This window comes from Dendrobates tinctorius, unplaced genomic scaffold (assembly GCF_039654945.1).
Source record: "Dendrobates tinctorius isolate UK_male_01 unplaced genomic scaffold, ASM3965494v1 ptg000046l, whole genome shotgun sequence".
NCBI lineage: Eukaryota > Metazoa > Chordata > Amphibia > Anura > Dendrobatidae > Dendrobates > Dendrobates tinctorius.
In genome coordinates, this window is record NW_027361714.1 from 31,572,797 (window position 1) to 31,600,307 (window position 27,511).

Here is a 27,511-nt window from a genome sequence, read left to right on the forward strand (position 1 = left end):
CACAAAGTGTCCCCTGCCTAGGCCTTTGTGAGGAACCACGTAGCGCAGACTGTCCAGAAGCAGATGGCATTTGTGACTCCTCATCCTCCACCCCTTCCAAAACCTCCTCCCTTAGTGCTTGCAGTGTATTTTGAAGCAGGCAGATAAGGGGGCAGTCATGCTGACTAGTGCATCATCTGCACTCGCCATCCGCGTGGAATCATCGAAGGCACGCAAAACATGGCAGATGTCCTCCATAGAGGCCCACTCAGTGGTGCTGAAGTGTGACCGGCGCACAGTGCGACTTGTTTGCGCCTGATGCAGCTGGTACTCCATTACTGCAGCCTGCTGCTCACACAACTGCTCCAACATATGTAACGTTGAATTCCACCTGGTGGGTAGGTCACATATGATGCGATGTTCCAGAAGGGGGAATTGGCTCTGCAGAGCTGCAATGCGCGATCTTGCCATGCTGGAACACCGCAATTGAGCGCACTCTATGCGGACCTTGAGCAGCAGCACATCGAGATCCGGATAGTCCCTCAGAAAGCTCTGCACGACCAAGTTGAGCACATGTGCCAGACATGGGATGTGAGTGAGGTTGCCTAGTCCCAGAGCTGCCACCAGATTTCAGCCATTGTCACACACTACCAAGCCTGGCAGGAGATTCGCTGGCTCAAACCACACGTCGCTCTCCTGCTTGATGGCATTCCAGAGCTCCTGCGCTGTGTGGCTTCGATTCCCCAAAGATATTAATTTCAGTACGGCCTGTTGACGTTTGGCCATGGCTGTGCTCATATCGGGTAAGCGTTCACGGGTCCATGTGGAGGTAGACTGTGTCGGCTCCTGCAGCGCTGATTCTGAGGAAAGGGAGTATGAGGAGGAGTCAATGTGTACAGACTGGATTCCTGCAATCCTTGGCGTTGGCAGAACACGTACAGCGCCACTCTCAAGATCTGTACCCGACTCCACAACATTGACCCAATGGGAAGTGAGGGAAAGGTATCGTCCCTGTCCATGGTTACTGGTTCACGCACAGGTAGTCAGGTGGACCTTGCTACTGACGGCATTTAGTAGCGCATGTTTAATTTTTCCCTCCACATGCTTTTGCAGGGCAGGGACGGCTTGCCTGCTGAAATAAAAGTAGCTGGGCACGGTGTATTGTGGGAGTGCCAATGCCATGCAGTTACGGAAGGTGTCAGTCTCCACCAGCCTGAATGAGAGCATTTCAAGGGCCAGTAGTTTTGCAATGCCAGCATTCAGAGCCTGTGCTCGGGGATGGTTTGCCAAGTATGGCCGCCTTTTCTCCCATGCCTGTGCTACCGATGGCTGTAGAGTGGCCTGGGAGTGTGAGGATGAACGGGAACGTGGTGCTGTGGGTGGAATGTCACTGGGTCTCTGGACAACAGTGCCAGAGGTTCTTCCATGGCGATCCTGTGAGGAAGCCAAACAAGCTGTGTGTGAGCTGGAGCAAGAGGCTACAACACGAGCTGAAGAGGTGGTAGGTGGTGCTGTAGGTTGGCCTACGTCTTCAGTGTGTCTTTGTAACTCCACCACGTGCTTGGTCCGCACATGTTTCCACATATTTGTGGTATTCAGGTTGCTGACACTTTTCCCTCTTTTGACTTTATGATTACACAGCTTGCATTTGACAAAACTAATGTCATCTGCAACTGTGTCAAAAAAGGACCACGCACTGCAAGTCCTGGGAGTGCTCGTTTTGGGTTTTGGAAGAGGAATGCTCCTAACGGGTGCCGAAGTGGAGGCTACAGGCAACCAAGTCTGCCCCCTCCCTCTCCCTCCTGTTTTGGCCGTTCGGGGAATCTCTTCTTCAGAGCTGATCCCTCCCCCTTCCTGTTCCTCACGCCATGATGGGTCAAGGACCTCATCATCTACACTCCCCTCTTCAAACACTTGCTTCTCCTGGGTAATCTCGCCAGCACAGTACGCACCGGAAAGTGGCACCTGAGTCTCATCATCTGATGCGTACTGAGGTGTACTGCCCATAGGCACTGGCCCACCCGCCTCTTCAGATTCAGAGGGACAAAGCAGTTGTGCATCACTGCATACTCCCTCTTCTTCACATTCTAGAATGCTGCTTGGCTGGCCCCCTGTTTCCAAGCCAAGAGATTCAGAGAACAGATGTAGAGATGGCTCCTGTCCAGGGCTCTCTGACAGCCTGGGCAATTTGGCAGGTGGTGAAGAGACAGATGGTTGCTCTTCAGTGCTCTGGCCCTGAGAGGATGTGGAAGTAATTGAATTCGATGCGTTAGCTGCCATCCATCCGACAACGGCTTCAATTTGTTCGTCCCGCAGCAGTGGGGTATGGCGAGGTCCTACAAAGCTGCACATAAAGGACTATTGCCTGGTAAAACTGGGGGATGCTGAGTCACTGGTGCCTGCAGCAGGCACAGAATCCCCACGTCCTCTCCCTGCGGAAACACCATGCCCACGACCACGTGCCTTACTCCCTGCCTTCTTTATCTTGGTAGACTGATAAAGATAGGCAGAAAAGTACAAAGGGGGGCTTAGTGTGCTTATTCCTGAACAGCTGCTAACAAGTATAAGAAAAACTAATTTTATAAACTGTGTGGACTACACTTTAATATGAGCTAATGTGGCCTACACAACTGTCAAGTGGAGTGTTTGGTGAACTTTATTTACGTGTTTTTTTTTAAAAAGAAGAAAAAGGATGTGACCAAAGATGTGAAAGCGATAGTATCACAAACTTTTTGGAGGTATTACAATGCAGGAAGGTAACCTACAATGCAATAGATGAGGCTCCAAAAATAGGCTAATACTAATCTGGCTGCGGCTGCAGGGCACAAGCCAAAAAAAAGGCTCCTCTATCTACTCCTATATAGTGTTTGCAACCAACCAATATAGATGGATACGGATGGAAGCACACTAATAGGAGAAACAAATCAGGAAAAATGAGCTGCAATAAAGCAAAAAAAGGACTATGTATGAGGCAGTGACACATGCTGAGTGGACTACAACCAGAGGTGGCTGCAGAACACACTACAACGTGAGCTGCACTCACACACAGAGACATCTCAGACAGCCGTGAACAGTGCAGAGAACTGGGCACTAGCACTGAAAGGCTGCAGAAAGGCTCCGCTGTCTACTCCTATAGTGTTTGCAGCCAATGTAGATGGATACGGATGGATGCACACTAATAGGAGAATTAATGAAAAATAAGCAGCAATAAAACAAAAATAAATATGTATGAGGCAGTGATGCACGCTGAGCAGCCTACAACCAGAGTTGGCTGCAGGACACACTACAGCGTGAGCTGCACTCACACAGACCTTGCAGACAGCTGTGAACAGCGCTGCAAGGCAAAAGAAAGCTACAGTGATTGATAATGTAGCCTGGGTAAAGCACAATATTATATACCAAATCACTATCTCTAACTGTCCCTCAGAGTCTTGAACAGCAGCCTGTCCCTAACTGAATTCACAGCAGAATGAACCCAAATGGCGGCGGCTTTTATAGTGCATCATGACATCATTTCAGCAGCCAATCACAGCCATGCCATTAGTTAACATGCCTACATGCCTAACAGGATGTGCCCACACTTCTGAGGATTCCTCATTGGCTGAATCAAATCAAACTGGCTCATAGCATTATGGGAACTTCCGATTCCGGTATTCGATATGCAAAAAATATCGGAACTCAGTATCGGAATTCCGATATCGCGAATATCGGCTGATACCCGATATTTGCGGTATTGGAATGCTAGCACATAGCCTTTGTTTTAAACTAGACAAAAGAATAAAAATGTTTAATTGATATTGGGGAACAATGGACAAAGGTCACAATAGATAAGTCAGAAACTCCTCATGCTACTGCTGCTTGTTTTGTTTGTTTTTTGTTTATTTTCAATCACCGCCTTCTGGGCGCCTTAAATTATTTATTTTCTATATACTAGCCTTATAAGAGATTGCTCATTGTAATAAAAGTGGCATTTTGTGAATGTATGATTATTGGGTATGTATTTGCTGTAAAAAATTTTTTAATATTTTTATTTTAAAAGGTGAAAAAAAAACAATTCTACAGTATATTTTGAGTCGGTTCAGTGGCGGTTTTAAAGCATACTATTAATAACATGGTAAATGTATTTCATTGGTCAGTGTAGTTATTGCAATACCAAATTTATACAGTTTTCATGTGCTACTCCTAAAGGTAAACAACTCGGCCAAAGCTGAGGTCAGATTCACTCAAGATTAGCTAGGAAATTAAAAATTAGCCCAAATTACCATTAAAAAGCAGCTTATTCTGCTCTGAGGCCTCCTGGTGTATTGCATAATAAATATATTGAAGCAAAAGGGGTTAGAAAACAATATCATACTAATTATAGCTCCTTATTTGTTCCTGTGCTACAACTCCCCCACGATGATCCACTGGCTTCCAAAGGCTCTCCGGTACTGGTCTCCGCTTCACTCTTTCCCGACATCTTGATTTCAGAATGTGTGTAGAGGTCTAGCTGGTGCCAGAAGTGCCAAAGAAGAGTCAATAGGAGACCAGCGCCAGAGCAAGTCGAGTACCATAAGAAGCTAGCAAAGGACCAATGGAGAGCTACAGTGGGAGAGATAGGTTCGGGCCTGGTTGAGTATAATAATTTATTGTTTTTAACCTATTCCAGGCCCATATAAATGTGGCAAATGGCAATTAGCTGGCCATCATTATGTTTGGATCACATGAATCAAATTCCCAAAAATTTGTAAACGATAGATTTTTTTGGAAATTCTGAATGAATAAATTAATTACTTAATTATCACATTCTAAAGGTGTGTTCATGCTGAGGTTTTTTGCAGGGTTTTCATGGAAAAAAATCTTCAAACAAAACTCTTTTTTTTTTTAACTACTTGTGGTTTTTTTCAAAGTTTTTGCTCCGAAAACTTTGCAAAAACACCTCAGTGTGAGTACAACCTGAGGCTTTGTGCACATAACAAACATCTTTTTCAGGAGGATTTTGGCATAATTCACCACTGGAGGAAAGATTTATGTGATAACTCGGGCCAACTTACTAGATCTTATGTTATGCAGCATACAGCAGAGGATTACAGCTTTAGGATATCCTGTGCTTTTAATTACATTACATTTATTATCCATAGGCATCCATGTTGAAAAATGTAACCCTCCAAATTTGGATATGGTAAATAATGGCGTTTAAATCTGTTTAAGATGCTGTATTTACTGTGACTTCAGCTTCTGGACACATATAGTAGATGTAGACTGCACAATGTGAAATTAGCATCACTGTGTTTAAAAAATTATATCAAATTCATATTTTCCAGGAATTGATGGATATTAATAAGGAACTTCCACAATTGGGTGAAAGACTAAGAGTAAAAATAAGCAATCTCACTGATGAGATCCAAACGAGAGACCTTCCAGAGCAAGTACTCCAGGCAGAGCTACATGCTGCCCAGCTGAAAGAGTCCTCTGCAAAACTTGATGGGTGAGTAGAATCAAAGTTTAAAAGTGTACAAACAAACCTCTAGGGATGTGGTGCCCATTCCCGGAGTGTTTTGTGCCATTAAAGTTGGTGGGGATTTTTTTTTCCACGTGATGGCTCACTGTGTCATTGTGCCTTGGGTTGGGAGTCTAAGTGTGTCGAGCAGAACCTAGAAGGGACTTAAAGAGGTTGTCCAGTGAAAGCAAGCTATCACACATTTGCATAAATGATAACTTGCTGATCAGTGTGTATTCTACCATTGTGGGCTTCACTGATCGACAGAAAATGGAGCAGCAGGTTCATGCTCCATTCGTTCTCTATGGAGTTGCCATTAAAAGCCTAGTGCAGCATTTGGTAGAACCATAAAGAAAAAATGGAGGAGCATTCAAACATGCGCTGTGCCATTCGATTAGAATTCAGATAGAAGTGTGCCATTCTGCTGATCGGTCCAACCTCGCAATCAAACATGACCCGTCTACATGTTCTTACCTCTCCTGTGGATAGGTGATGCCTTTTTCACCAGACAAGCCCCTTAGTTTTTATTTTGCTACTTCCCCCCACTCTCATACCTTGTATGCCACTCAACACAACACTAGAGTCATCTGATTGTTAATATTGCTAATATAAACTAAGGGCATACTTGTTATCTCGTACAGAGATGAGGAAATCATGTGCAAAACATTTCCATATTGTGAGACTTCTAGCCTGTTTCCAGATAAGCTAGGAATGTAATATCTGTAGGTCTTTCATTTGCTTATGAGATATACCATGTGTGGCATAATTTAGTATGTAAATGATAATATGCTAAACCAATACACCTTCAGCCTTATGTGGCCATTGCTGGCCCGCTGCACTTCAATTAAAATGATTACAGCGTTTGCCAAGCTTTCATCTGCCTTGTATATTAATGCATTCTGATTATACCAGCTACACGCAGGTTTCTCTTCCAATAAAACATTGCTGCTGGCTTGTGTTCAATGTAAAACACAGAGCAGCAGTGCCCCCTACCTGCACATCACATATGTACGTGTCCAGCAAACTGTCTCGCCTGCGGTGCCCAGCAAGCTGCAAAATCTTTATCAACCTACTGGCAGAATATGGACAGAACTAAGATTCTAGGTCTAATCTGCGGAGATTTGCTAAATGTTACACAATATTATAAAATAAAAATACACTACCTGACTCATTCAGATGCCAGTGGCTTGTGTCAGCATTTACCATCAGAGCTTTCATAGAACTAAAACTGATACAGGTTTCTCAAGCTTGTATCAAACAGTCTGGGAAAACACATAACACACAGGTGGCATCCAAGTGCTGTCTGATTTTGATACTTTTTTTTATTGACCTATAGACTTGAATTGTTGAGTTTGACTCATCAAAATTGGAAATGTCTCTGTGTTTCTATGTGAACAACTCAGTCTGCAGAAATATGGAGACATGTGAACAGCCCCATAGATTATAATAGGTGTGTGTACTATAAGTAAAAACACTGTATGTGAAACATTAACATCTAAATGAGGCCAAAATTAAAAACATAATTAGATGATAGATAGATAGATAGATAGATAGATAGATATGGGATAGATGGATAGATAGATAGATAGATAGATATGGGCTAGAAAGAAAGATAGATAGATAGATAGATAGATAGATAGTCCATCAAAAAAGAAAGCAGCACACCATAGTAGTTTTCAATAAAGAGCTTTTTTAATAGCCCATATGGCTATGTGCCCATGCAGCAATGTTTCGGTTCATTGGGTGTGAACCTTTTTCAAGGCTCACCCATTGAATTGAAACATTGCTGCATGGGCACATAGCCATATGGGCTATTAAAAAAGCACTTTATTGAAAACTACTATGGTGTGCTGCTTTCTTTTTTGATGGACTATTTGGAGGTTTGGTATGTACCTGGAGGGCCTGCACCCGAATCCTTTTTCTATTTTGTGCTGTTTTTTCAATTTTTTTCTATAGATAGATAGATATGGGATAGATAGATAGATAGATAGATAGATAGATAGATATGAGATGGATAGATAGATAGATATGGGATAGATATGGGATAGATAGATAGATAGATAGATAGATAGAAAGTCTTTTGCTTTCCCCATGACTCACAAACCAGAAAAGTCAGTGGCTGGATGAAAGATGCAAGAGTCTGTCTGGATCCCAGAAACTCACTCAGCTTTTAGGCTGGGGTCACACTGCGTTATGGCAGTCCGTTAAACAGACTGCATTACACCATGGTATAAACGGGGTGTAACACAGTCCGTTAATGCTGCCATAGACCCCCATTATGTGGCGCATCACGACACATGCCGTAAATCGGCACGCGTTCGCGACGTGCTGTCATTCACTGATGGAGCCTAGGATGCGGGCTGCAGTGTCTGAGGCTCCGTCACCACTAGCGCTGATGAAGCATCAGCGCTAGCGGTATAGCATAACGCATATCGCGTTATGCTATAGCGCTAACGCAGGCCGTCAACGCTATGCTTTGAACAAGATGTGTTAACGCTATGTGAACCATGCCTTATACACACACTGATTACAAGAAAACAGGTCACAGGTGAGGATGTTTCCTTTGATAGCCATTCAAACCCATTTGTGTCAACTTCTGTGCATGTTATCAGGCCAAAATCACCAGGGTATGTAAACTTTTGATCAGGGTCATTTGGATGTTTTGGGTTGTCATTATGATTTATAAATAGAAAAACACAGTAGTTTGACAATAAATGGCTTCACCCAACCACTAACCATGAGCGGAGAAAAAGTTTTGGTGTTATCATTTATATTCTCGGAAAAAAGGCCAAGAAAGCAAAAATTCTGCAGGGGTATGTAAACTTTTGAGCACATCTGTTTCCACCCTTGAATTTTGAACAATTTTGGATATGATTTTTTATGCAAAGGTTTCTTCATTTGCTGTTGGAGAATATCATATCCTCTTAATGTACATTTGTGTACCCAAGATGATATTTTGTCTATACAGATTTGATTTTACAAATGAAGAAAACATACCTGGTTTGTGAGTCATTGCTCAATGAAATTGTTTGGTCATTGCTATAGCATTATATTATTTTGCCATCAATTCATTTTTGTTTCATGGATACTTGAGTTTAATATTCCTATCTGTTTTCACAGAATCCTTGCTGAAGCTAAAAACCTCTCATTTAATGCCACTGCAGCTTTCAATGCATACAGCAATATCAAGGACTCAATTGACAGAGCAGAGGACACTGCAAAAGAGGGCAAAGCCAAAGCTAATGAAGCAGTAGAATTGGTAAGCACAAAGAAGTTTTGGTTTAAATATCACATAAAAGTTAGAAAGAATTGTGAGTTCGATACCTAAGACCAATTTTAAAGAAAACCCCCTTTGCGTGGATCTGCAGTTTCTAAGAGCTCATGCACATGATCGAAACATGTGCACAGAGCCTGTATAGTATTTCACACAAAATCCAACGCCGTAGAATAAAGCTGCTTGGGACTCCATATAGGATCTGCTAGGCACTTTTCATGGAAATTTTCTCACCCTCAAAAATCCTTTTCAGTGGAGCATGAAAGAATTATTTCCATTTCGTCCCTCCAGACAGCACCATGGAGGTAGGCCTCCCTTGACCTATAGCGGGACAGGATCACAGAGAGGTTAAAAGGTCCCTCCCACCTCCACCCTCCAGTGTTTTTCCTGTCCCAAAGGGGACGGTTGTATGAGAGGTTGCTCCATGAGGAGTGAAGATAGAAGGTGAATGTTTGACGTGGCCCAGGGGGATCGGGCAGCTGGTCCAAACCTTCCCTCTGTCAAGTAGCCTGGGGCTGAAACCCTCCTGGGTGGAGGTCCCTCAGCCACAGAGACCAGGGTGCGGACGAAGCCCCTGGGTAGAGCCACTTCCTCTCGCAGTGGAGGCTCTCGGCTCCGACGCCGGCCTGCAAGCCACTGCTATTTCTGGAAATCGTGTGGCGGAGAAGGTCGTTGATCCTCCGGTGATGCCAGAGCAGGTCAGCGTGCGTTCCACAGTAGAACGCAGAAGTGCAGAACGAGACAGGCAACAGTCTGGTTTCCTGGATCTCGTGGGGCACAGGAGAGGAAATCATTGGCAGTAATGCAGCATTCCTGACGGGACGCCGCTTCCCTCTATGGTGGGCTCTCGGCATTACCAGCTCCCCCTGGTTTTCTAGCAGGTATGGAGCCAGCACAGGTAAGTGCATGGTGGAATGCTGTGTTGATGGCCTAGGCCTCTGGGCTGATGCTAGTCTCATGCCTTTGTGCTGAAGCTGCTCATGTGCTGAGGTATATTTTCACATATATGCAGCTAAGCCTTGTACCTCTGGGCTATATTAAGGCCATATGTCCAGGTTACATCCCATGATTCGACTTAACTACTCCATCCATAGGAGGACACATGGAGTTAATGCGGCACAGTGTCTCCATGAAGACAGCCCTCCAGCTGCAGCTCAGTAATTACCTCCTTCGGGTGGGGTCAGTCTGACAAGTGAGATGTTCCATTCAGAGTGGAGGTTTATCCAGAACCCTGAGAGATTGCTCTCTTGGATGTAACTGGGGGCCTGGTCTCTTGTTTGGCACCTTCAAGCAGAGCCATAGTCTGTCTGTGCCTCTGCACTTCATATTGCATCATATTGCTTCTATGCATTATATTGAGTGCCTCTATTCTTCATATTGCATTATAGTGCTGCTATGCTTTATATTGAGTGCCTCTGTGCATTACATTGAGTGTCACAGTGCATCATATTGCTTCTATGCATTATATTGAGTGCCTCTATGCCTCATATTGCATTATAGTGCTGCTGTGCTTTAAATTGAGTGCCTCTGTGCATCATATTGCATCATAGTGCCTCTATGCATTACATTGAGTGTCTCAGTGCATCATATTGCCTCTATGCGTTATATTAAGTGCCTCTATGCTTCATATAGCATTATAGTGCTTCTATGCTTTATGTTGAGTGCCTTAATGCATCATATTGCTGCTTCATATGGCATTATAGTGCTTCTATGCTTTATGATGAGTGCCTTTATGCATCATATTGCTTCATGGTGCCTCTGCATCATATTGCATCAAAGTGCTTCTATGCTTTATATTGAGTGCCTCTATAGATCAGATTGCTTCATGGTGCCTCTGCATTATATTGCATCATAGTGCATCATATGGCATCCATAGTGCAGCATAGTGCCTCTGTACATCATATTGCATCAAAGTGCCTCTATGCATTATATTGAGTGCATCATGTTGCATCATATTTCAACATTGTTCCTCTATGCATCATATTGCATCATAGGGCTACATAGTGCCTTTGTGCATCATAATGCTTCATGGTGCCTTTCTGCATCATATTGCATCATATTGCTTCATAGTGCCTCTGTGCATCATATTGCATCATAGTGCCTCTCTGCATCATATTGCATCATAGTGCTTCACAGTGCCTCTGCATCATATTGCCTCATAGTACATCATATTGCATCAGAGTGCCTCTAGGCATTATGTTGAGTGCATTAGGTTGCACCATATGGCTTCATAGTGCCTCTATGCATCATATTGCATCATTGTGCCTCTATGCATCATAGTGCCTCTCTACATCATATTGCATCATAGTGCTTCACAGTGCCTCTGCATCATATCACATCATAGTACATCAGATTGCATCATAGTGCCTCTAGGCATTATATTAATAATAGTAATGTTTATTTTATATAACGCTAACATATTCTGCAGCGCTTTACAGTTGGCACACATTATCATCGCTGTCCCCAATGGAGCTCACAATCTAAATTCCGTATCAGTATGTCTTTAGAATGTGGGAGGAAACTGGAGTACCCGGAGGAAACCCACGCAAACACGGGGAGAACATACAAACTCCTTGCAGATGTTGTCCTTGGTGGGATTTGAACCCAGGACCCCAGAGCTGCAAGGCTGCAGCGCTAACCACTGAGGCACAGTGCCGCCCGTTGAGTGCATCAGGTTGCACCATATGGTGTCATAGTGCCTCTATGCATCAGTTGGCATCATAGGGCCTCTGCGCATAATATTGCATCATAGTGCCTCTGCATATTGAATCATAGTGTTTCACAGTGCCTCGGCATTATATTGCATCAGAGTGCTTCACAGTGACGCTGCATCATATCGCATCATATTGCATCATAGTTCCTTTGAGCATCATATAGCACCTTAGTGTTTCACAGTGCCTCTGCACCATATTACATCATAGTGCTTCATAATGCCTCTGTGCATATTTGAATCTTAGTGCTTCACAGTGCCTCCGCATCATATTGCATCATATTGCTTCACAGTGCCACTGCATCATAGTGCTTCACAGTGCCTCTGCATCATATTGCATCATATTAAATCATATAGCATCATAGTACCTTCGTGTATCATATTCCATCAGAGAGCTTCATCGAGCCTTTGTGCATCATATTGCATTGGAGTGCTTCCTAGTGGCTTTATGCATCATATTGCATCATAGCGCTTCATAAGTGCCTTTTTTGCTTCATATGGCATCATAGTGCTTCATAGCGTCTCTATGCATCAGATTGCGTCATAATGCTTCGGTGCATCAGATGGCATCATAGTGCTTTGGTGCCCCTGTGCCTCTTGGTGTATCATTAGTGTTTCATAGCGCTTCATAGTACATCATGGTGCTTCATAGTACTTCGGACGTTGTGGCTTTGTGCCTCTGGCTGGGGCATCTGGCTTGGACCATCTGACTTGTGCCTTGTTGCGTTGCCGCACCCTGTATTGTTGGCCTCCCACTTTACATTTTGTCTCTGGCCCAGAGTCCTTGAGTTTTGGACCCAGATCCAACTTATGTTGCTTCATTCTTGGCATCTGGGATAGCAAAAAAAAACACCTATGCATGAATTGGCCTAGTATAATAGCATTTCTGCCATCTGGAACACAGCTACTGCCTTGAGTGCTAAAGGCAAATCTGTTTCATAATTAGCTTTAAAGGGAGACATACATTTTTGGGTTCATCCTACAAGGAACATACTACTGTCCTGGGAGCAGTAAATCCCAGGAGGGTGAAGGACAATATCCTTCCCAGCTCCACATACAGCAATCAGACTAGTTGCTTTGATCAACATCCAGTAGACAGATTCTTGTCATAAAAGTCTGTTGTATTATGTTTACCAGGGACTGCATCACTGCCTTTGTACCTTGTGGTGAAACAGCAGCACTGCGTCAGGTGGCAGATGATCCTACACCCACAGTTCTTACGGCAGTCAGGGCTCCGGAGATAAAGAATCAGTAACCAGGACTCTTACAGTCCATAGTCCCATTGCCTCACAGTAGGTAATCCCCCTCTGTGATGGGGAGAAAACTACTCTCTCTAGCTATAGGGTATGGTTACTCCCACCATGGCAGTCTGGGTGTATACAGTGGGGAAAAAAAGTATTTAGTCAGTCAGCAATAGTGCAAGTTTCACCACTTAAAAAGATGAGAGGCGTCTGTAATTTACATCATAGGTAGACCTCAACTATGGGAGACAAACTGAGAAAAAAAATCCAGAAAATCACATTGTCTGTTTTTTTTTCATTTTATTTGCATATTATGGTGGAAAATAAGTATTTGGTCAGAAACAAAATTTCATCTCAATACTTTGTGATATATCCTTTGTTGGCAATGACAGAGGTCAAACGTTTTCTGTAAGTCTTCACAAGGTTGCCACACACTGTTGTTGGTATGTTGGCCCATTCCTCCATGCAGATCTCCTCTAGAGCAGTGATGTTTTTGGCTTTTTGCTTGGCAACACGGACTTTCAACTCCCTCCAAAGGTTTTCTATAGGGTTGAGATCTGGAGACTGGCTAGGCCACTCCAGGACCTTGAAATGCTTCTTACGAAGCCACTCCTTCGTTGCCCTGGTGGTGTGCTTTGGATCATTGTCATGTTGAAAGACCCAGCCACGTTTCATCTTCAATGCCCTTGCTGATGGAAGGAGGTTTGCACTCAAAATCTCACGATACATGGCCCCATTCATTCTTTCATGTACCCGGATCAGTCGTCCTGGCCCCTTTGCAGAGAAACAGCCCCAAAGCATGATGTTTCCACCACCATGCTTTACAGTAGGTATGGTGTTTGATGGATGCAACTCAGTATTCTTTTTCCTCCAAACACGACAAGTTGTGTTTCTACCAAACAGTTCCAGTTTGGTTTCATCAGACCATAGGACATTCTCCCAAAACTCCTCTGGATCATCCAAATGCTCTCTAGCAAACTTCAGATGGGCCCGGACATGTACAGGCTTAAGCAGTGGGACACGTCTGGTACTGCAGGATCTGAGTCCATGGTGGCGTAGTGTGTTACTTATGGTAGGCCTTGTTACATTGGTCCCAGCTCTCTGCAGTTCATTCACTAGGTCCCCCCGCGTGGTTCTGGGATTTTTGCTCACCGTTCTTGTGATCATTCTGACCCCACGGGGTGGGATTTTGCGTGGAGCACCAGATCGAGGGAGATTATCAGTGGTCTTGTATGTCTTCCATTTTCTAATTATTGCTCCCACAGTTGATTTCTTCACTCCAAGCTGGTTGGCTATTGCAGATTCAGTCTTCCCAGCCTGGTGCAGGGCTACAATTTTGTTTCTGGTGTCCTTTGACAGCTCTTTGGTCTTCACCATAGTGGAGTTTGGAGTCAGACTGTTTGAGGGTGTGCACAGGTGTCTTTTTATACTGATAACAAGTTTAAACAGGTGCCATTACTACAGGTAATGAGTGGAAGAAAGAGGAGACTCTTAAAGAAGAAGTTACAGGTCTGTGAGAGCCAGAAATCTTGATTGCTTGTTTCTGACCAAATACTTATTTTCCACCATAATATGCAAATAAAATGAAAAAAAAAACAGACAATGTGATTTTCTGGATTTTTTTTTCTCAGTTTGTCGCCCATAGTTGAGGTCTACCTATGATGTAAATTACAGACGCCTCTCATCTTTTTAAGTGGTGGAACTTGCACTATTGCTGACTGACTAAATACTTTTTTTCCCCACTGTATATATCACTGAGAGGATTGCCTTTTAGGCTATACGGGTATATATGTGTGTGTATATATAGATAGATAAGTTGACTTATATATAACGTCTTTACTAATGACTCGTATAGAGGCAGTTCGAAATAATCTCTTGTATCAGAGGATTTTTACCAACAACCCCCCACCAACACCACTTTCATCAATTCCAGATTCCTTGTGTCTAACATACTGTAGGTAAAACAGGAGTGATGATCCACGTTTCCCTTTCCGTGCTTCTAATGAGAAGGCCGATGTTGGTAATGGCAGGAGATAGTACCTGCCAGATAGCGTATTTCCTTAGTTTCTATAATATATAAAACCCTGACTTGGGGTTTAGACATCAAAGGATTCGGAATAGACGTGATCTCCTGGATGAGTAATGTATGTGCATCCCAATGCTCTGCCATTATCCATGTACTAACTGTTACTGGTTTGATCTTCCCGCAGTCCAGGGTCTCTGTCTTTCAGGTTTCCTTGTACTATGGTAAGCTGATCTCTAACCAGGGTTTAACCTGAGCCCAGGAGGACCGATGAAGGAACAGTCTTTTGTTGTTAACCAAATGCAGTGGATTACTGGTCTGTACAGTCCTCATGGTGTTGTGACTGTGGCTATCACCATACTTTGCTGGGCAATAAGGTTTTTAAACCTATTCTGTGGCGGCGGTGTTTATATGTATCTGTCACAACAACTATAATTCACTGCGGTTCATTATTGGTATTGGGATACAAGGGGTGTGTTTCACTCTGTTTCTGCTGCATACCTTGTTTACCACATTCATACTGAAATTGGCCATTATAGACATAGATCAGACACTCACTACGGTGTTTATCGTTGCAGATTTCTTTAGATATCTATATTTCTTTTGATCTTTCAGATCATTTCTATATCTGGCCTGGTTCTTGCCTGGGACTTTGGTCCTTGGGTTTCTGTACCCGACCTGAGATCCTTCCTTTGGTATTCTCCATGGTGCTGTCCGAAGGGACGAAATGGAAAAAGAGAATTAGACCTACCGGTAATTCTGTTTCCAGTAGTCCCTCAGGACAGCACCCTTAATTCCCTCCCTTATGTTTGTCTTTAGGCTTGCATGGGATTAATCTTCCGGCAGATCGTTCGTCCGTCAGGTCGCCATGGCTCGAGACTAAGATGAAGCTGTTAAATGGTCTCTTATATACGCTTTTGTAAGGGCGTGTGTAGACCATTTCCATCCATCCTCCATGGTACTTTGAAAAAACACTGGAGGGTGGAGGTGGGAGGGGCCTTTTAACCTCTCTGTGATCCTGTCCTGCTATAGGTCAAGGGAGGACTAGATCCATGGTGCTGTCCTGAGGGACTACTGGAAACAGAAATACCTGTAGGTCTAATTCCCTTTTTAGTCATACGGAATCTGATTAGCAAATCCACTAAAGAAGACTCAAAGTCTCCAAAAATTAATTTTAAACAGCAGACAAAAAGGCAGCGATACTTACCTGCCCAGATCTTAGAACAAATGCACTACAGGGTGCAGCCAGCCCATAAGGCAAGATGTTAGCAACACAGGTGCAAAATACCAGATCAACAGCCACTCTCCACTTACCCATTCCTGGAGGGGGTGACTGCCCAGTATACAATTGCACAATAAAGGCCCGCATAGAGCGTTGTTCACACAAGGGTACTGCATAGTGTCTGTTTCACAGCCTATTAGTCATGCCCCTACTTTTCAATTAGGAGGGCTGGCCAGCACACTCTCAATACATAAGTGTGAACACTCCTCATGCGAGACCAAACGTGCTTGGGCTTGGCTGCACCCTGAAAAATATAATGCAAAAAATACAAATATAGTGAGGTATTAGTTGATATTTTGGCCAAAATACGGAAGCTTGTGACCAGCGCCAAAGGTCCCCACGCTTACGAGTCCCTACACTAAACTAATTAGCAAAGCCACTAAAGAAGACTCAAAGTCTCCAAAAATTCATTTTAAACAGCAGACAAAAAGGCAGCAACACTTACTTGCCCAGATCTTGGAACAAATGTACAACAGGGTGCAGCCAGCCCATAAAGCAAGAAGTCAGCAACACAGGTGCAAAATACTAGATCAACAGCTGCTCTCCACCTACCCATTCCTGGAGGGGGTGACTGCTCAGTATACAATTGCACAATAAAGGCCCACATAGGGTGTTGTTCACACAAGGGTACTGCATAGTGTCTGGTGCACCTTTTATGGGCTGGCTGCACCTGTTGTGCATTTGTTCCAAGATCTGGGCCAGTAAGTGTTGCTGCCTTTTTGTCTGCTGTTTCATATGGAATCTCAAATAAAAATTACAGTATTAATTTGGAGGCATACAAGGCACAGTTTAGGCCCCGCATAACGCTATCGATTCCCTATTAAGCCTTATTATGAGAACAATACTAGAGTTAAGTAGTGATAGAGTGGGAAAGTGATAAGATAGTGAATAAATATTACAGTGTATGAGATCACAGAAGAAAAAAGCAGTTGTCATCCATTTACCACAGCCATTTGTGTTGCTGTACCTTTGACACTACTTAAAATGCTTGTCCACTGCTCTGACAACTTCTTATTAAATACTATATTTGCCAATGTACAATAAAAATACTTTATAGTCACTTCCGAGGCTCGAAAGACAACAAGGTTTTGACATTTGAGACCTGCAGCCAATCCGTGGATGCTCCTATGCTGCATTGCTTGTACCTTCTCTGGATATCTGAAGTTCGTATGAAGGAAGTAACATTGCAGCAGCCCAATAGTGGCTGTTGATTGGCTGCAGTGATCATGTGGTAGAGCAATGTTATTCAAACTTCGGGAGACATCGCTTAATCAGTATGGTAAGGTATGGGAGGTGAATAGAGATGAGTGAACCTGAACTGTAAAGTGCAAGGTTCTAACTGGACACCTAGTGTCCGATGCTGAACTCTGAATACAACCTTCTCCCAGAAGTCCACTAAAGTGTTGAGAAAGAGAAATAGAGGGGGAAGGAGAGAGTGAGACTTTTGAAGCCCCCTAGTCCTTACTACAGTTGTGGGGTTTGGATAGAGTTCTGGTACCTGAACTAAACAGTAGACTAAAGTTTATTAGAACATAAATATCTAGGGGTCTGCTCATCCCTAGAGGCAATTATAGGGTATTCTTATTTTACAGTTGCAAATGTATTTATGACGGGGTTGTTCAGAGAAGTGGATGACCACGTTGAGGTCCATTTACAAAGCCAGATGATGATAAATGAACATTATTAGAAATATTGGTTTCACGATAGTCTTGAAGGCTTAACAGGTTGCCGAGCACCCGATAAACAAGCAAAACACTCGTTCGTTGGGTGATATAGTCTGATTTGCATGCAGATTATGATATTAAAAACTACTATTACTATTTAGAAACTCAATTAAGTAATAAACCTTTAGCAATTTTAAAAACGATCAAGAGAACTGAAATTGTCCAGTTCTTACAGGGATTATCTAAGATTCACTTGAATAGGGCTGAACTGTGTGATCAGAAAAAACCTATGAACTTGAGTCATGCTGTTTTTGGGATTAAAAAAACTTTTTTATTGTTTAAAACTATGTTCCATACATTCTAAAAATGTATGAATATTTCTATAAAATGTGTAAATATTTGAGTAAAGTAATTTGTCATTTACGTATATTATTGATATGTTCACCCCTCGGAATAGAAATGTTAGTTTTTAGTATTTTGCCTTTCGATTTCCTTCTTATTTGCTAGCCATTTTAGATATTTTCTTTGTTTGCAATAGTCATATTACTGCATGCAAATGTGACCTTTCTAGGCTGTTATTTTGATTGTACCATATCTAATAGCCCTCCAAACCCAGGGTAGCTTGATAGTTTGTAAAATGTCCAAACTAAGATTAATCTGTATTCACATTTTATACAACTTCATTTTGCTCAAGCTCAATTAATTTCAGCAAAAAAAATAGATTGGATTTTTTTTAGACCTTATTTTTATAGTTTCTTATTCTGATTATTAATTTAATATCATCGACTGTTACTGAATTAATCTTTCGAGCATTCATTTCACAATGAGCATTGCATTGCAGACTTAGCATTGTAATTCTTGACATAATTAATGTTCACATTGTTAGTGGCATCCTTTTCAGTGCCATTGTAGGAAAAAAGATTCCAAAAGAAATATGTTCTCGCTCTCAAATTCTTGATCAAAATTGAAATATAAAAAGCCAAACTTCTCCAATATGAATAAGTATTCTTCTTAACTAGGTTGAAATATTATTTTTTGTCTTATGTTTGTCATATGTATCTTTAATAGATTAATTGCCCATCCCTCTGGCAAGATGAGTTTAGATGATTCAGAGAATTTCAAATCATTTGGAAGTATTATTAAGAAGCCCAAAGCCAATAATCTCATAGGGGTCTCATAGGGAACATTTATATGGAAAGGAGCAAATAAAATAGAAATGCATGTTATTTTATGCTTGTACTACAACTACGGTATATTCATTGTGATGAGAAGCTTGCGTTGAAGACCACCATGGTGGAGAATATGTCATTCCAAAGAATAAGTGTCTTTTATCAGTTTTCATTGTATCTTCAAATGCAGTTTGGTTAAATTACAGATTGTGGAGAAAAGATAATGTTCTGGAAAAGAAATTTGTTTTAGGAAATTAAATTAGAAGGTAAAAGAATTGGAAACCGAAATGATTTATTAAAGTCTATTCAAAGGATATTCACAATCATGTCAATCATTGGATGAGCCATTACAGGAGGAGCAGGCTCCAGTCTAGGAAATACAGCTCTGAAGGTCTTTCTGAAACTAAACTCTATTGAAGGGAACCCTGATAGATTTATTTAGCTCCTAATCTTACAGACTTGTATTAGGTTAGCCAGTTTTCTGCTCTTTTTATTTCAAGCAGCAGGACCCAGATCATGCTATTTAGCCCATCAAGGCCAATGCAAAGTTTTTGAAAGGGCATTGTATAAGAAGTGCAGCCTTCATGATCAACTTTATGCCTAGCTACAGCGTAAGGGCCCCATCACACATAGCAATCTCGCTAGCGAGATCGCTGCTGAGTCACAAGTTTTGTGACACAACAGCGATCTCACCAGCGAGATTGCTGTGTGTGACAGCGATCAGCGATTGGCCCCCCTACCAGTATTGCTGATCGCTGTAGGAAAGCCCTGGACTTTTCTTTGGTCACTGGTCTCCTGCTGGCCAACACGCATCGCTGCGTGTGACAGGCGGGAGACCAGCGATCAGCTGGTAACTAACGTACACATCGGGTATCCAAGGGATGTGCATCCCTTAGAAACTCGATGTGTACGTTAGTTACCAGCGCGCTGATGCAGGGAGCTGGTAACTAACGTACACATCGGGTACATTCCCTTCCCTCTTTCCCTTCCAAGCTCAGCCATGCATCCAAACAGTGGTTTACCCCCACATATTGGGTATCGGCGTATTCAGGAGAAATTGCACAAGAAAATTTTTATAGTTCATTTTCTCTTTTTACACTTGTGAAAATAAATAAAATGGTTCTGAAATAACATTTTTGTAACGAAAAGTTAAATGTTCATTTTTTCCTTCCACATTGCTTCAGTTCCTGTGAAACATGTAAAGGGTTAATAAACTTCTTGAATGTGGTTTTAAGTACCTTGAGGGGACCAATTTTTAGAATGGTGTTACTTTTAGTTATTTTCTGTCATTTACACCCCTCAAAGTGACTTTAAATGTGATGTGGTCCCTTAAAAAATGTTTTTGTAAATTTTGTTGTAAAAATGAGAAATCGCTTGTCAACTTTTAACCCTTATAACTTCCTAACAAAAATAAAATTTGTTTCCAAAATTGTTCTGTTGTAAAGTTGACATATGTGAAATTTTACTTATTAAGTATTTTGTGTGATATACCTCTTTGATTTAAGGGCATAAAAATCAAAAGTTTGAAAATTGCAACATTTTTAAATTTTTTGCCATATTTCCATTTTTTTTCATAAATAAATACAAGTCATATCAAATAAATTTTACCACTATCATGAAGAACAATATGTCAGGAAGAAACCTTCTCAGAATCAGCGTGATCCGTTAAAGCGTTCCAGAGTTATAACCTCATAAAGTGACAGTGGTAAGAATTGTAAAAGTTAGCCTGGTCATAAATCTTCAAATTGGCTCCATCACTAAGGGGTTAAAGTCAGGGAGTCACCATATGACGTACTAGTACATCATATGTTGGTAAGGGGGGTTAAGACTACAGTATACCCACATTTCACCACTTGTTCTTAGATTGCAAATAGATTAAAACTCTACAAAGAGTTGCGAAACCACACAAGCACATTGCATTATTGTCAAATAGTGGACTACCTCAACAGCCACTTGGTTGTATCACATAAAATGTTTGTATCTGAATTTAATTCCAATGGTTTTTGCACAGTATTTTTTTTATTTCTTCGGTTTATACTTATATTTTAGCAATTTTTTTTGTATGTCATTAAGGTTACTGGTCCCCAAGGATCCTTAAAAGATGAAGCTAAGAGCTCCATTCAAAAAAGCTTCAGAGTTTACACTGATGTTAAAACACAAGATCAAGATTTAAAAGGTGAGGTTTCTAGTTTCTTAAAGATGATAAAATATACATTTACAGTTCAACTAGCCTCCATTTTACCTCACAAGAGCAAAATGTGATATGTCTTTAATGCCTTTGTAATTAACTACCTATACAGAAAAGTTTTAGTGGATGTGACAAAGTCACTGGCAAATAGTGCAGTACTGTAGCACTGAGGTTGTTAGCTTCAGTAAAATAAACCTAGGAAAAATCATCCAGCACACCAAGTGATGTGTGGGGTTACTCAGCCATGATTAGGTCTAGGATGATTGAATGGCTGTAGAGTGGGAGGAGACTAGAGGATGAATGCCCAGCTTTCTAGAGCATTTGAGTGTGGCTGAGTCTGGAGATGTGCTACTGTGTTAAGAAAAGCTGGATGTATGGAGATTGCAGGTCTCCAGGATTGAATGTAATTTGCTATAGAACCTGGGGGCTGGAATCTAAGCTTGGTGAGCTAACCACCCCTATTGTATGGACTTGTTACTTTACGCTCTACCTTCTGCTTGACAAAAGCTGTATTTACATTTTATGTTGACATGGTTTATGAGGATTTCTACAAGCAAGGCGGACTGTAAATAGAAACAGTTCCAGTGTCTACATCTTTAACAAGCGAAGTGAGCCGATCTACCACAGTTGTTGTTAGAAGTGCAGGCATGATCCCCAGAAAGCAAGTGTGATGGCTAGGGACAAGCAGTATGTCTTGGGTGAAGGTGACTGTAAGAATGGAACATCGGTCAGACAAAATGGAGTAGCTGATCAAGCATCTGGTTCAAAGAAAGCACCTGCAGCAGCAACAGCACTGGCAGCAGCAGCAACAACCCTGGCAACAGCTCTTACAACAGCAGCAGATTGATTTACTCACAGAGGCAATTTTTGGCCCAGCAGCAACTGGTCTGCAAATGTCTGGACTACTAGACTCATGGAGATTGGTGACCTTTGTGAAAGCCACACTCCCTCTCCAATTGATCCCTGGGAAGAAGGTGGATGTGTGATACATTCACAGGGATGCTAAACTAAAGACTATCCGGTGGCCAGCGTGGTCATGGAGACGTCCTGAGGTACTGAGTCCCATGAAGTCTGTGTGGTCCAGGATTTATTGCACCCAATTATTATAGGCCGGAACCTTGTGCTGTTTTAGGACTTGTGGGGAAAGGGTATAGACCTCAATTGTGTGGGTAAGAAACTGGTTGGCCCTAAACAAAAGTTTCACCAGCCCCAGAGTCTGACTGGTTACCCTTTTGTGTAATAGGAAAAGAGGAAAATTTAGTATCCCCTGAGGAAAGCATTCATGAGATAGGGGTGACCAGAGAAAATATAGGATTCACCCAATATAGGGACCTATCTCTAAAAGGAGTGGGGGCTGACACCAGGTTGCCCTATTTCATGTTGAGTGGGAACTTATTGTACTTGGTTGCTAAGGTGAGGGAGGAGATAGTGGAGTAATTGTTAGTACTAGGACCCTATAGACAAAGGGTGTTGGTCAGGGCCCATTCACATGTCTTAGGTGACCATCTTGGGGTGGACAAAACTTAAGAACAGATCATGCGGAGGTTCTTTTGGCCCAGATGTCACTGGGAAATCCTAAGGAATTGCAAGTCCTGTCCCAAGTGTCAGTTAACCGCTACCACCTCTCACTTCCAAAATCTTCTCATGCCGATATCCATCAAGTCGGGGCAATAGATGGACCCCATTAAGACTCCATGTGGGCTGGACAAGCCAAAAAAGGACACTGAGGATATCACAGTGACAGAGACACTGTCATTGGCTCAGAGAAAACTTTGCTGAGAAATGCTTCAGCGGATCCGGGACCTGTTTTCAGAGTTGCCAGGACGTACCAAGGTGGTGGAATATAACATGCTGACAGAACCACATGTGCGGGTAAAACAATAGCCATATAGAATCACTGAAGCTCATCACAAGGTGATTTTGATGGAAGTGAGGAAAAAGATGGACCTGGATGTCATTGAGGAGTCAAAAAGTGGCAGATCCAGCCCCACTGCCCTTGTGCGAAAGCTAGGGGAAGAGTGCGGAAACATGGAGAAGAGGAAGCTAAATGTGGTGTCACAATATGATGCATATCTGATGCCCCACGTCGATGATCTCATAGGGAAGCTAAGGTCAGCAGGCTACAACACCACTCTGGACTTAACAAAAGGTTACTGGCAAATCCTTCTCTCTCAAAGTGCAAAGGAGAAGACGGACTTCAATGTACCTGATGATTGTCTCCAGTATACCAGAATTCTGTTTGGGCTGCAAGGAGCCCCTGCTACCTCCTAGAGTGCCATGGATCGGATTTTAGCCCCTCACAAAAAATATGTTGCAGCTTACCTCGATGAGATTGTGATATTCAACACAGATTGGGGAAGTCATCTACAGATGTTCAAGGTTGTGCTGGATGCGCTGAGGAAGGGGGTGTTTACCATAAACCCAAAGAAGTGTGATATGAGGAACAAGAAGGGAAAATACTTGGCTACATCATTGGAAGAAACAAAGTAAAGACGCAAGTGAATAAGGTGGAGGCAATCCAAAATTAGATGAAAACGGTTTCCAAGAAACAGGTTCAGTATTTCTAGGAATGGTAGGATACTATCAGCAGGGTATCCTGAATTTTGTCATTATTAATGCATCCCTGACCAATCTTCTTAAGAGCATGATGACGTCAATAGACAAATGGTCTCTTGAATCAGAGTTGAAACTCAGGGCTACAAGACTTCAACTTTCATGTGGAACACCGGCCTGGGAAAATGCATGGCAACACACATGCCCTGTCTAGACTTCCCTGTTTGGTGACTGAAGCAGAAATGGGGATTTGTGACAAATTCACTGGCAAAGTTCTAGAGGGGAGATATGTAGCAATGAGGTTGTTAGCTTAATTAAAATAATCCTAGAAAAATCATCCAGCACACTAAGTGATGAGAGGGGTTAATCTGCCAATTTTTAGTGCTGGGATGACTAAACAGCTGGAGAGTGGCAGGAGTCCAGAGGATAAATGCCCATCTTTTTAGAACATTTAGTGTGGCTGGGTCTGGAGATGTGCTTTTGTGCTAAGGAAAGCTGGATGTATGGAAATTGTCGGTCTCTGGAATTGAATGTCATTTGCTAAAGGACATGGAAGCAGGAATCTAAGCCAGGTGAGCTAACTAGCACTATTGTATGAACTTGTTACTTTATGCTTTACCTTCTGCAGGACAAAGGCTGTATTTACATTTTCTGGTTGTCACTGCTGCTATGCAGGTAGATTAAAGGTCCAGTAGATGGCAATAGAGTGGAGGGAGGAGTGCACACAGCAAGAGCAGAAATGCAGTGCAGCAGTGAGGCTGCCACCAGGTGGCAGCAGAATAGTCCAACAAGCCAAATTGATATTAGTCTGTAGCGCAGTACCAAAGGAATAATCAAACACAGAGTCAGAAGCAAGCCAAATGGGTCAGTACCAGTCAGGAGCAGATATGCCAAAGACAGGAGACACCACCGGTCAGGGTCCAAGCAGAGTCAAATACCAGAGAGTCCTAAACATGAAAGGGAAACACTGAGTCGGGACGGGGAGTGGGAAACGAACAGACACGGGCAAAGTCAGCAACAGCAGGAGGACAAATCAGGGTACTACCAGAGTCAGATATTCACGCTGTAGGCAGAAAATATAACTGACATGGCCTGGATGACGTAGCTGGAAGAAATAGCAAACCTGAATCCAAAATGAGGTCAGGCAAAGTTAACCCTTGACCTGATCATCCCAGGAAAAGGGCAGACAGGACTCAAAACCCAGACTGGATCATGACATTGGTGATGTGGCTTTTGAGGATTGCAATAAACAAGGCTGACTTTAAATAGAAGTGGTTCCCGTGTCTACCTATTTAAGAAGCCAAGTGAACTGACCTGCCACAGAAGATGAAAAGATGTCTTTTTACAGACACAAACAAAAATCCCTGCAATTGCTCTCTTACCCTAGCTATGGAATCTGCTGTAAAGCAAGTAATTTATGTTACATACTGTAATTTAGAAGCAAAAGTTAATAATTGTATACCCACCTCCTGCATTAGCGCCATTCCAGAAATTTTAGCATGATTTCAGCTGATTTGTTATTGTTGTGTCACATGATCGATGCAGCCATTTAGAGGCTGCTGATCGGTTCAAGTTCTCAGTATTCCAACAGAGAGGATATATCTGTTCTGGCAAAATATTTTAAAAGCATAAACAATCTCTTCAGGGTAGAAACTTCCCAGTTTGAGTACACAGTGATCTACATGACAATATATGCTCTGTAACTTTTTCTGCAGGATACAATATACTAAAGACTGCTCAGTGAGAACTAAGCTTTGCCAGTAGAATCCCTACTTCTAGAGGGCAGAATGAACTCGACCTGGGCCCTCATTGAAATCTCTTTACAGAAGTGAAAAAAAGAATGCTGTACGCTTTTCAAAGAAATATTTGACTGGGATTGTAGAATTTTCATTCAGCTTTGACAAGGTTAAACTGAATCATAATTTGCTATCTAAAATCACGTTAATAGAAAACATGCATCTCATAGAAAACTAATCTTGCAAAAGATGGATAGAGGTGATGTAGTCTGTAAGGCTTTTTATTCTTTTTAATTTATATGTAAATGTCATCCCATCTTAGTGAAGCTAGATTTCACACCTACATGATTGATTTCTAAAGAAAAGCAGGGTAGGTACACTGAGTACATGCTTCTACTCAAAAGCGTACTTCTCTCAATAGCATTGTTTTATGCATATGGCCTGATATTTTGTCTAAATGAACTAAGATGGCCAATGCATTTCTTTCAATTAGCCTGGTGACCACATTCAAAAAAGCAAAATGTAAGTACAAGAATACATTTTATGGAGTCCAACAGTGTAACACTTAATAGATTGCATTGCCACTGTTGCTTTGCAGTGCTGTTGTCTTGGGTTCAAATCCCACCAAGGATAACCTCTGGAAGGAGCTTGTATGTTCTCCCCGTGTTTGTCTGGGTTTTCTCCAGGTACTCCAATTTCATCCCATACCCAAAAAATAGGGAATTTAGATTGTGATCCTTAATTGAGACAGTGATGATGATGTCTGTAAAGCGTTGTGGAATTAATGGCTCTATACAGTATAAGTGAGTAAAAATACATAATGGTGATTTGGGAGGGTAAACTAAGCAACATTTGAGCCTAAACCATGGGAAAGATCCTGTCAAATGCCAAAATAACAATTTGCTTTTTAATTTGAAACGGTTATTAATTATCTCTTACTGGGAATATAATCTTATTTTTACTTTAACTGGTAGCGGATTTAATGATTATCCTTTACTGATTTATTAAACACTAAAAATGATTGGTTCCTAATTAAAGGGAGTCTGTCACCCCATTGTTGGCCTATAAGCTGCGGCCACCGACATCAGGGGCTTAGCTACAGCATTCTGTAATGCTGTAGATAAGCCCCTGATGTAACCTGAAAGAGAAGAAAAACAAGTTAGATTATACTCGCCGGGGTACGGGGGGTGCCGGGGGTGTCACGGTCCGGTACGACGCCTCCCATCTTCATACGATAAGGTCCTCCTTCTTACTTCTGCCGCGGCTTCTGCGCAGGTGTACTTTATCTGCCCTGTTGTGGGCAGAGTAAAGTACTGCAGTGCGCAGGCTCCGGAAAAGGTCAGAGAGGTCCAGCACCTGTGCACTGCAGTACTTTACTCTGCCTTCAATAGGGCAAATAAAGTACGCCTGCGCAGGAGCCGCGGCAGAAGTAAGAAGGAGGACGTTATCGTATGAAGATGGGAGGCGCCGGATTGGACCCGACACCCATCGGACCGTGACACCCATTGGACCGGACCGGATCCCTGGGTGAGTATAATTTAACTTGTTTTTCTTATCTTTCAGGTTACATCAGGGGCTTAGCATTACAGAATGCTGTAGATAAGCCCCTGATGGCTGTGGCCGCAGCTTATTGGCCAAAAATGGGGTGACAAATTCCTTTTAATTGACAGAAGCAAAAAGAAAAATCATAATACTCATCGTATTGTTTTCAAATATTTGTTTGTATATAGGTAGCAAAGCCACCCAACTATAGCACATGATGTATATTATTGTGTGTGTCCTTTTATGTGGCAGAGAGGACAGTGAATCCATTTTGGCACCAGGGCTTGGGTGATTCTGCAATTTCTGCTCTCCCTGTAAATAGACAATTGATTTTCTTTCATGTAGTTTTATAATAATTTATTTTCTGTATATTTGTTTATCCTTTAGTACATTGGTTCATATTAATTGTCTCCAACAAAATGTTGATAATGGTAATAGAAATTATTGTTACAGTGACAACAAGCAACAAAACACAGGTTTTTTTCTGGTCTTTCAATTTCCAAACAACACAGCACTTTTGCTGTCTCCAATCATGCTTCTCATTAATGTGAGCTCCTTATTAGTATTGACAATTGCTTTCTACCTATTGACCCGTCAAACGCAGCTTTTCCATGTTACAGTAAAAATAATATTTTGAAGACTGTAAAATTGTGTCCTTTATTTAGAAATTT

General features: G+C 42.1%; 1 protein-coding gene across 2 annotated transcripts in view; it reads left to right on the forward strand.

Moving 5' to 3' along the window:
* The window catches only part of LAMA2 (laminin subunit alpha 2), a 1,313,887-nt gene that overhangs the window by 1,129,425 nt on the left and 156,951 nt on the right, over positions 1-27,511 (forward strand). For both annotated transcript variants that reach the window (XM_073575794.1, XM_073575795.1), the window contains exons 39-41: positions 5,283-5,446; positions 8,579-8,717; positions 20,895-20,997. In XM_073575794.1, coding sequence (XP_073431895.1) covers positions 5,283-5,446; positions 8,579-8,717; positions 20,895-20,997 — 406 coding nt within the window. The remainder of the gene's footprint in view (positions 1-5,282; positions 5,447-8,578; positions 8,718-20,894; positions 20,998-27,511) is intronic.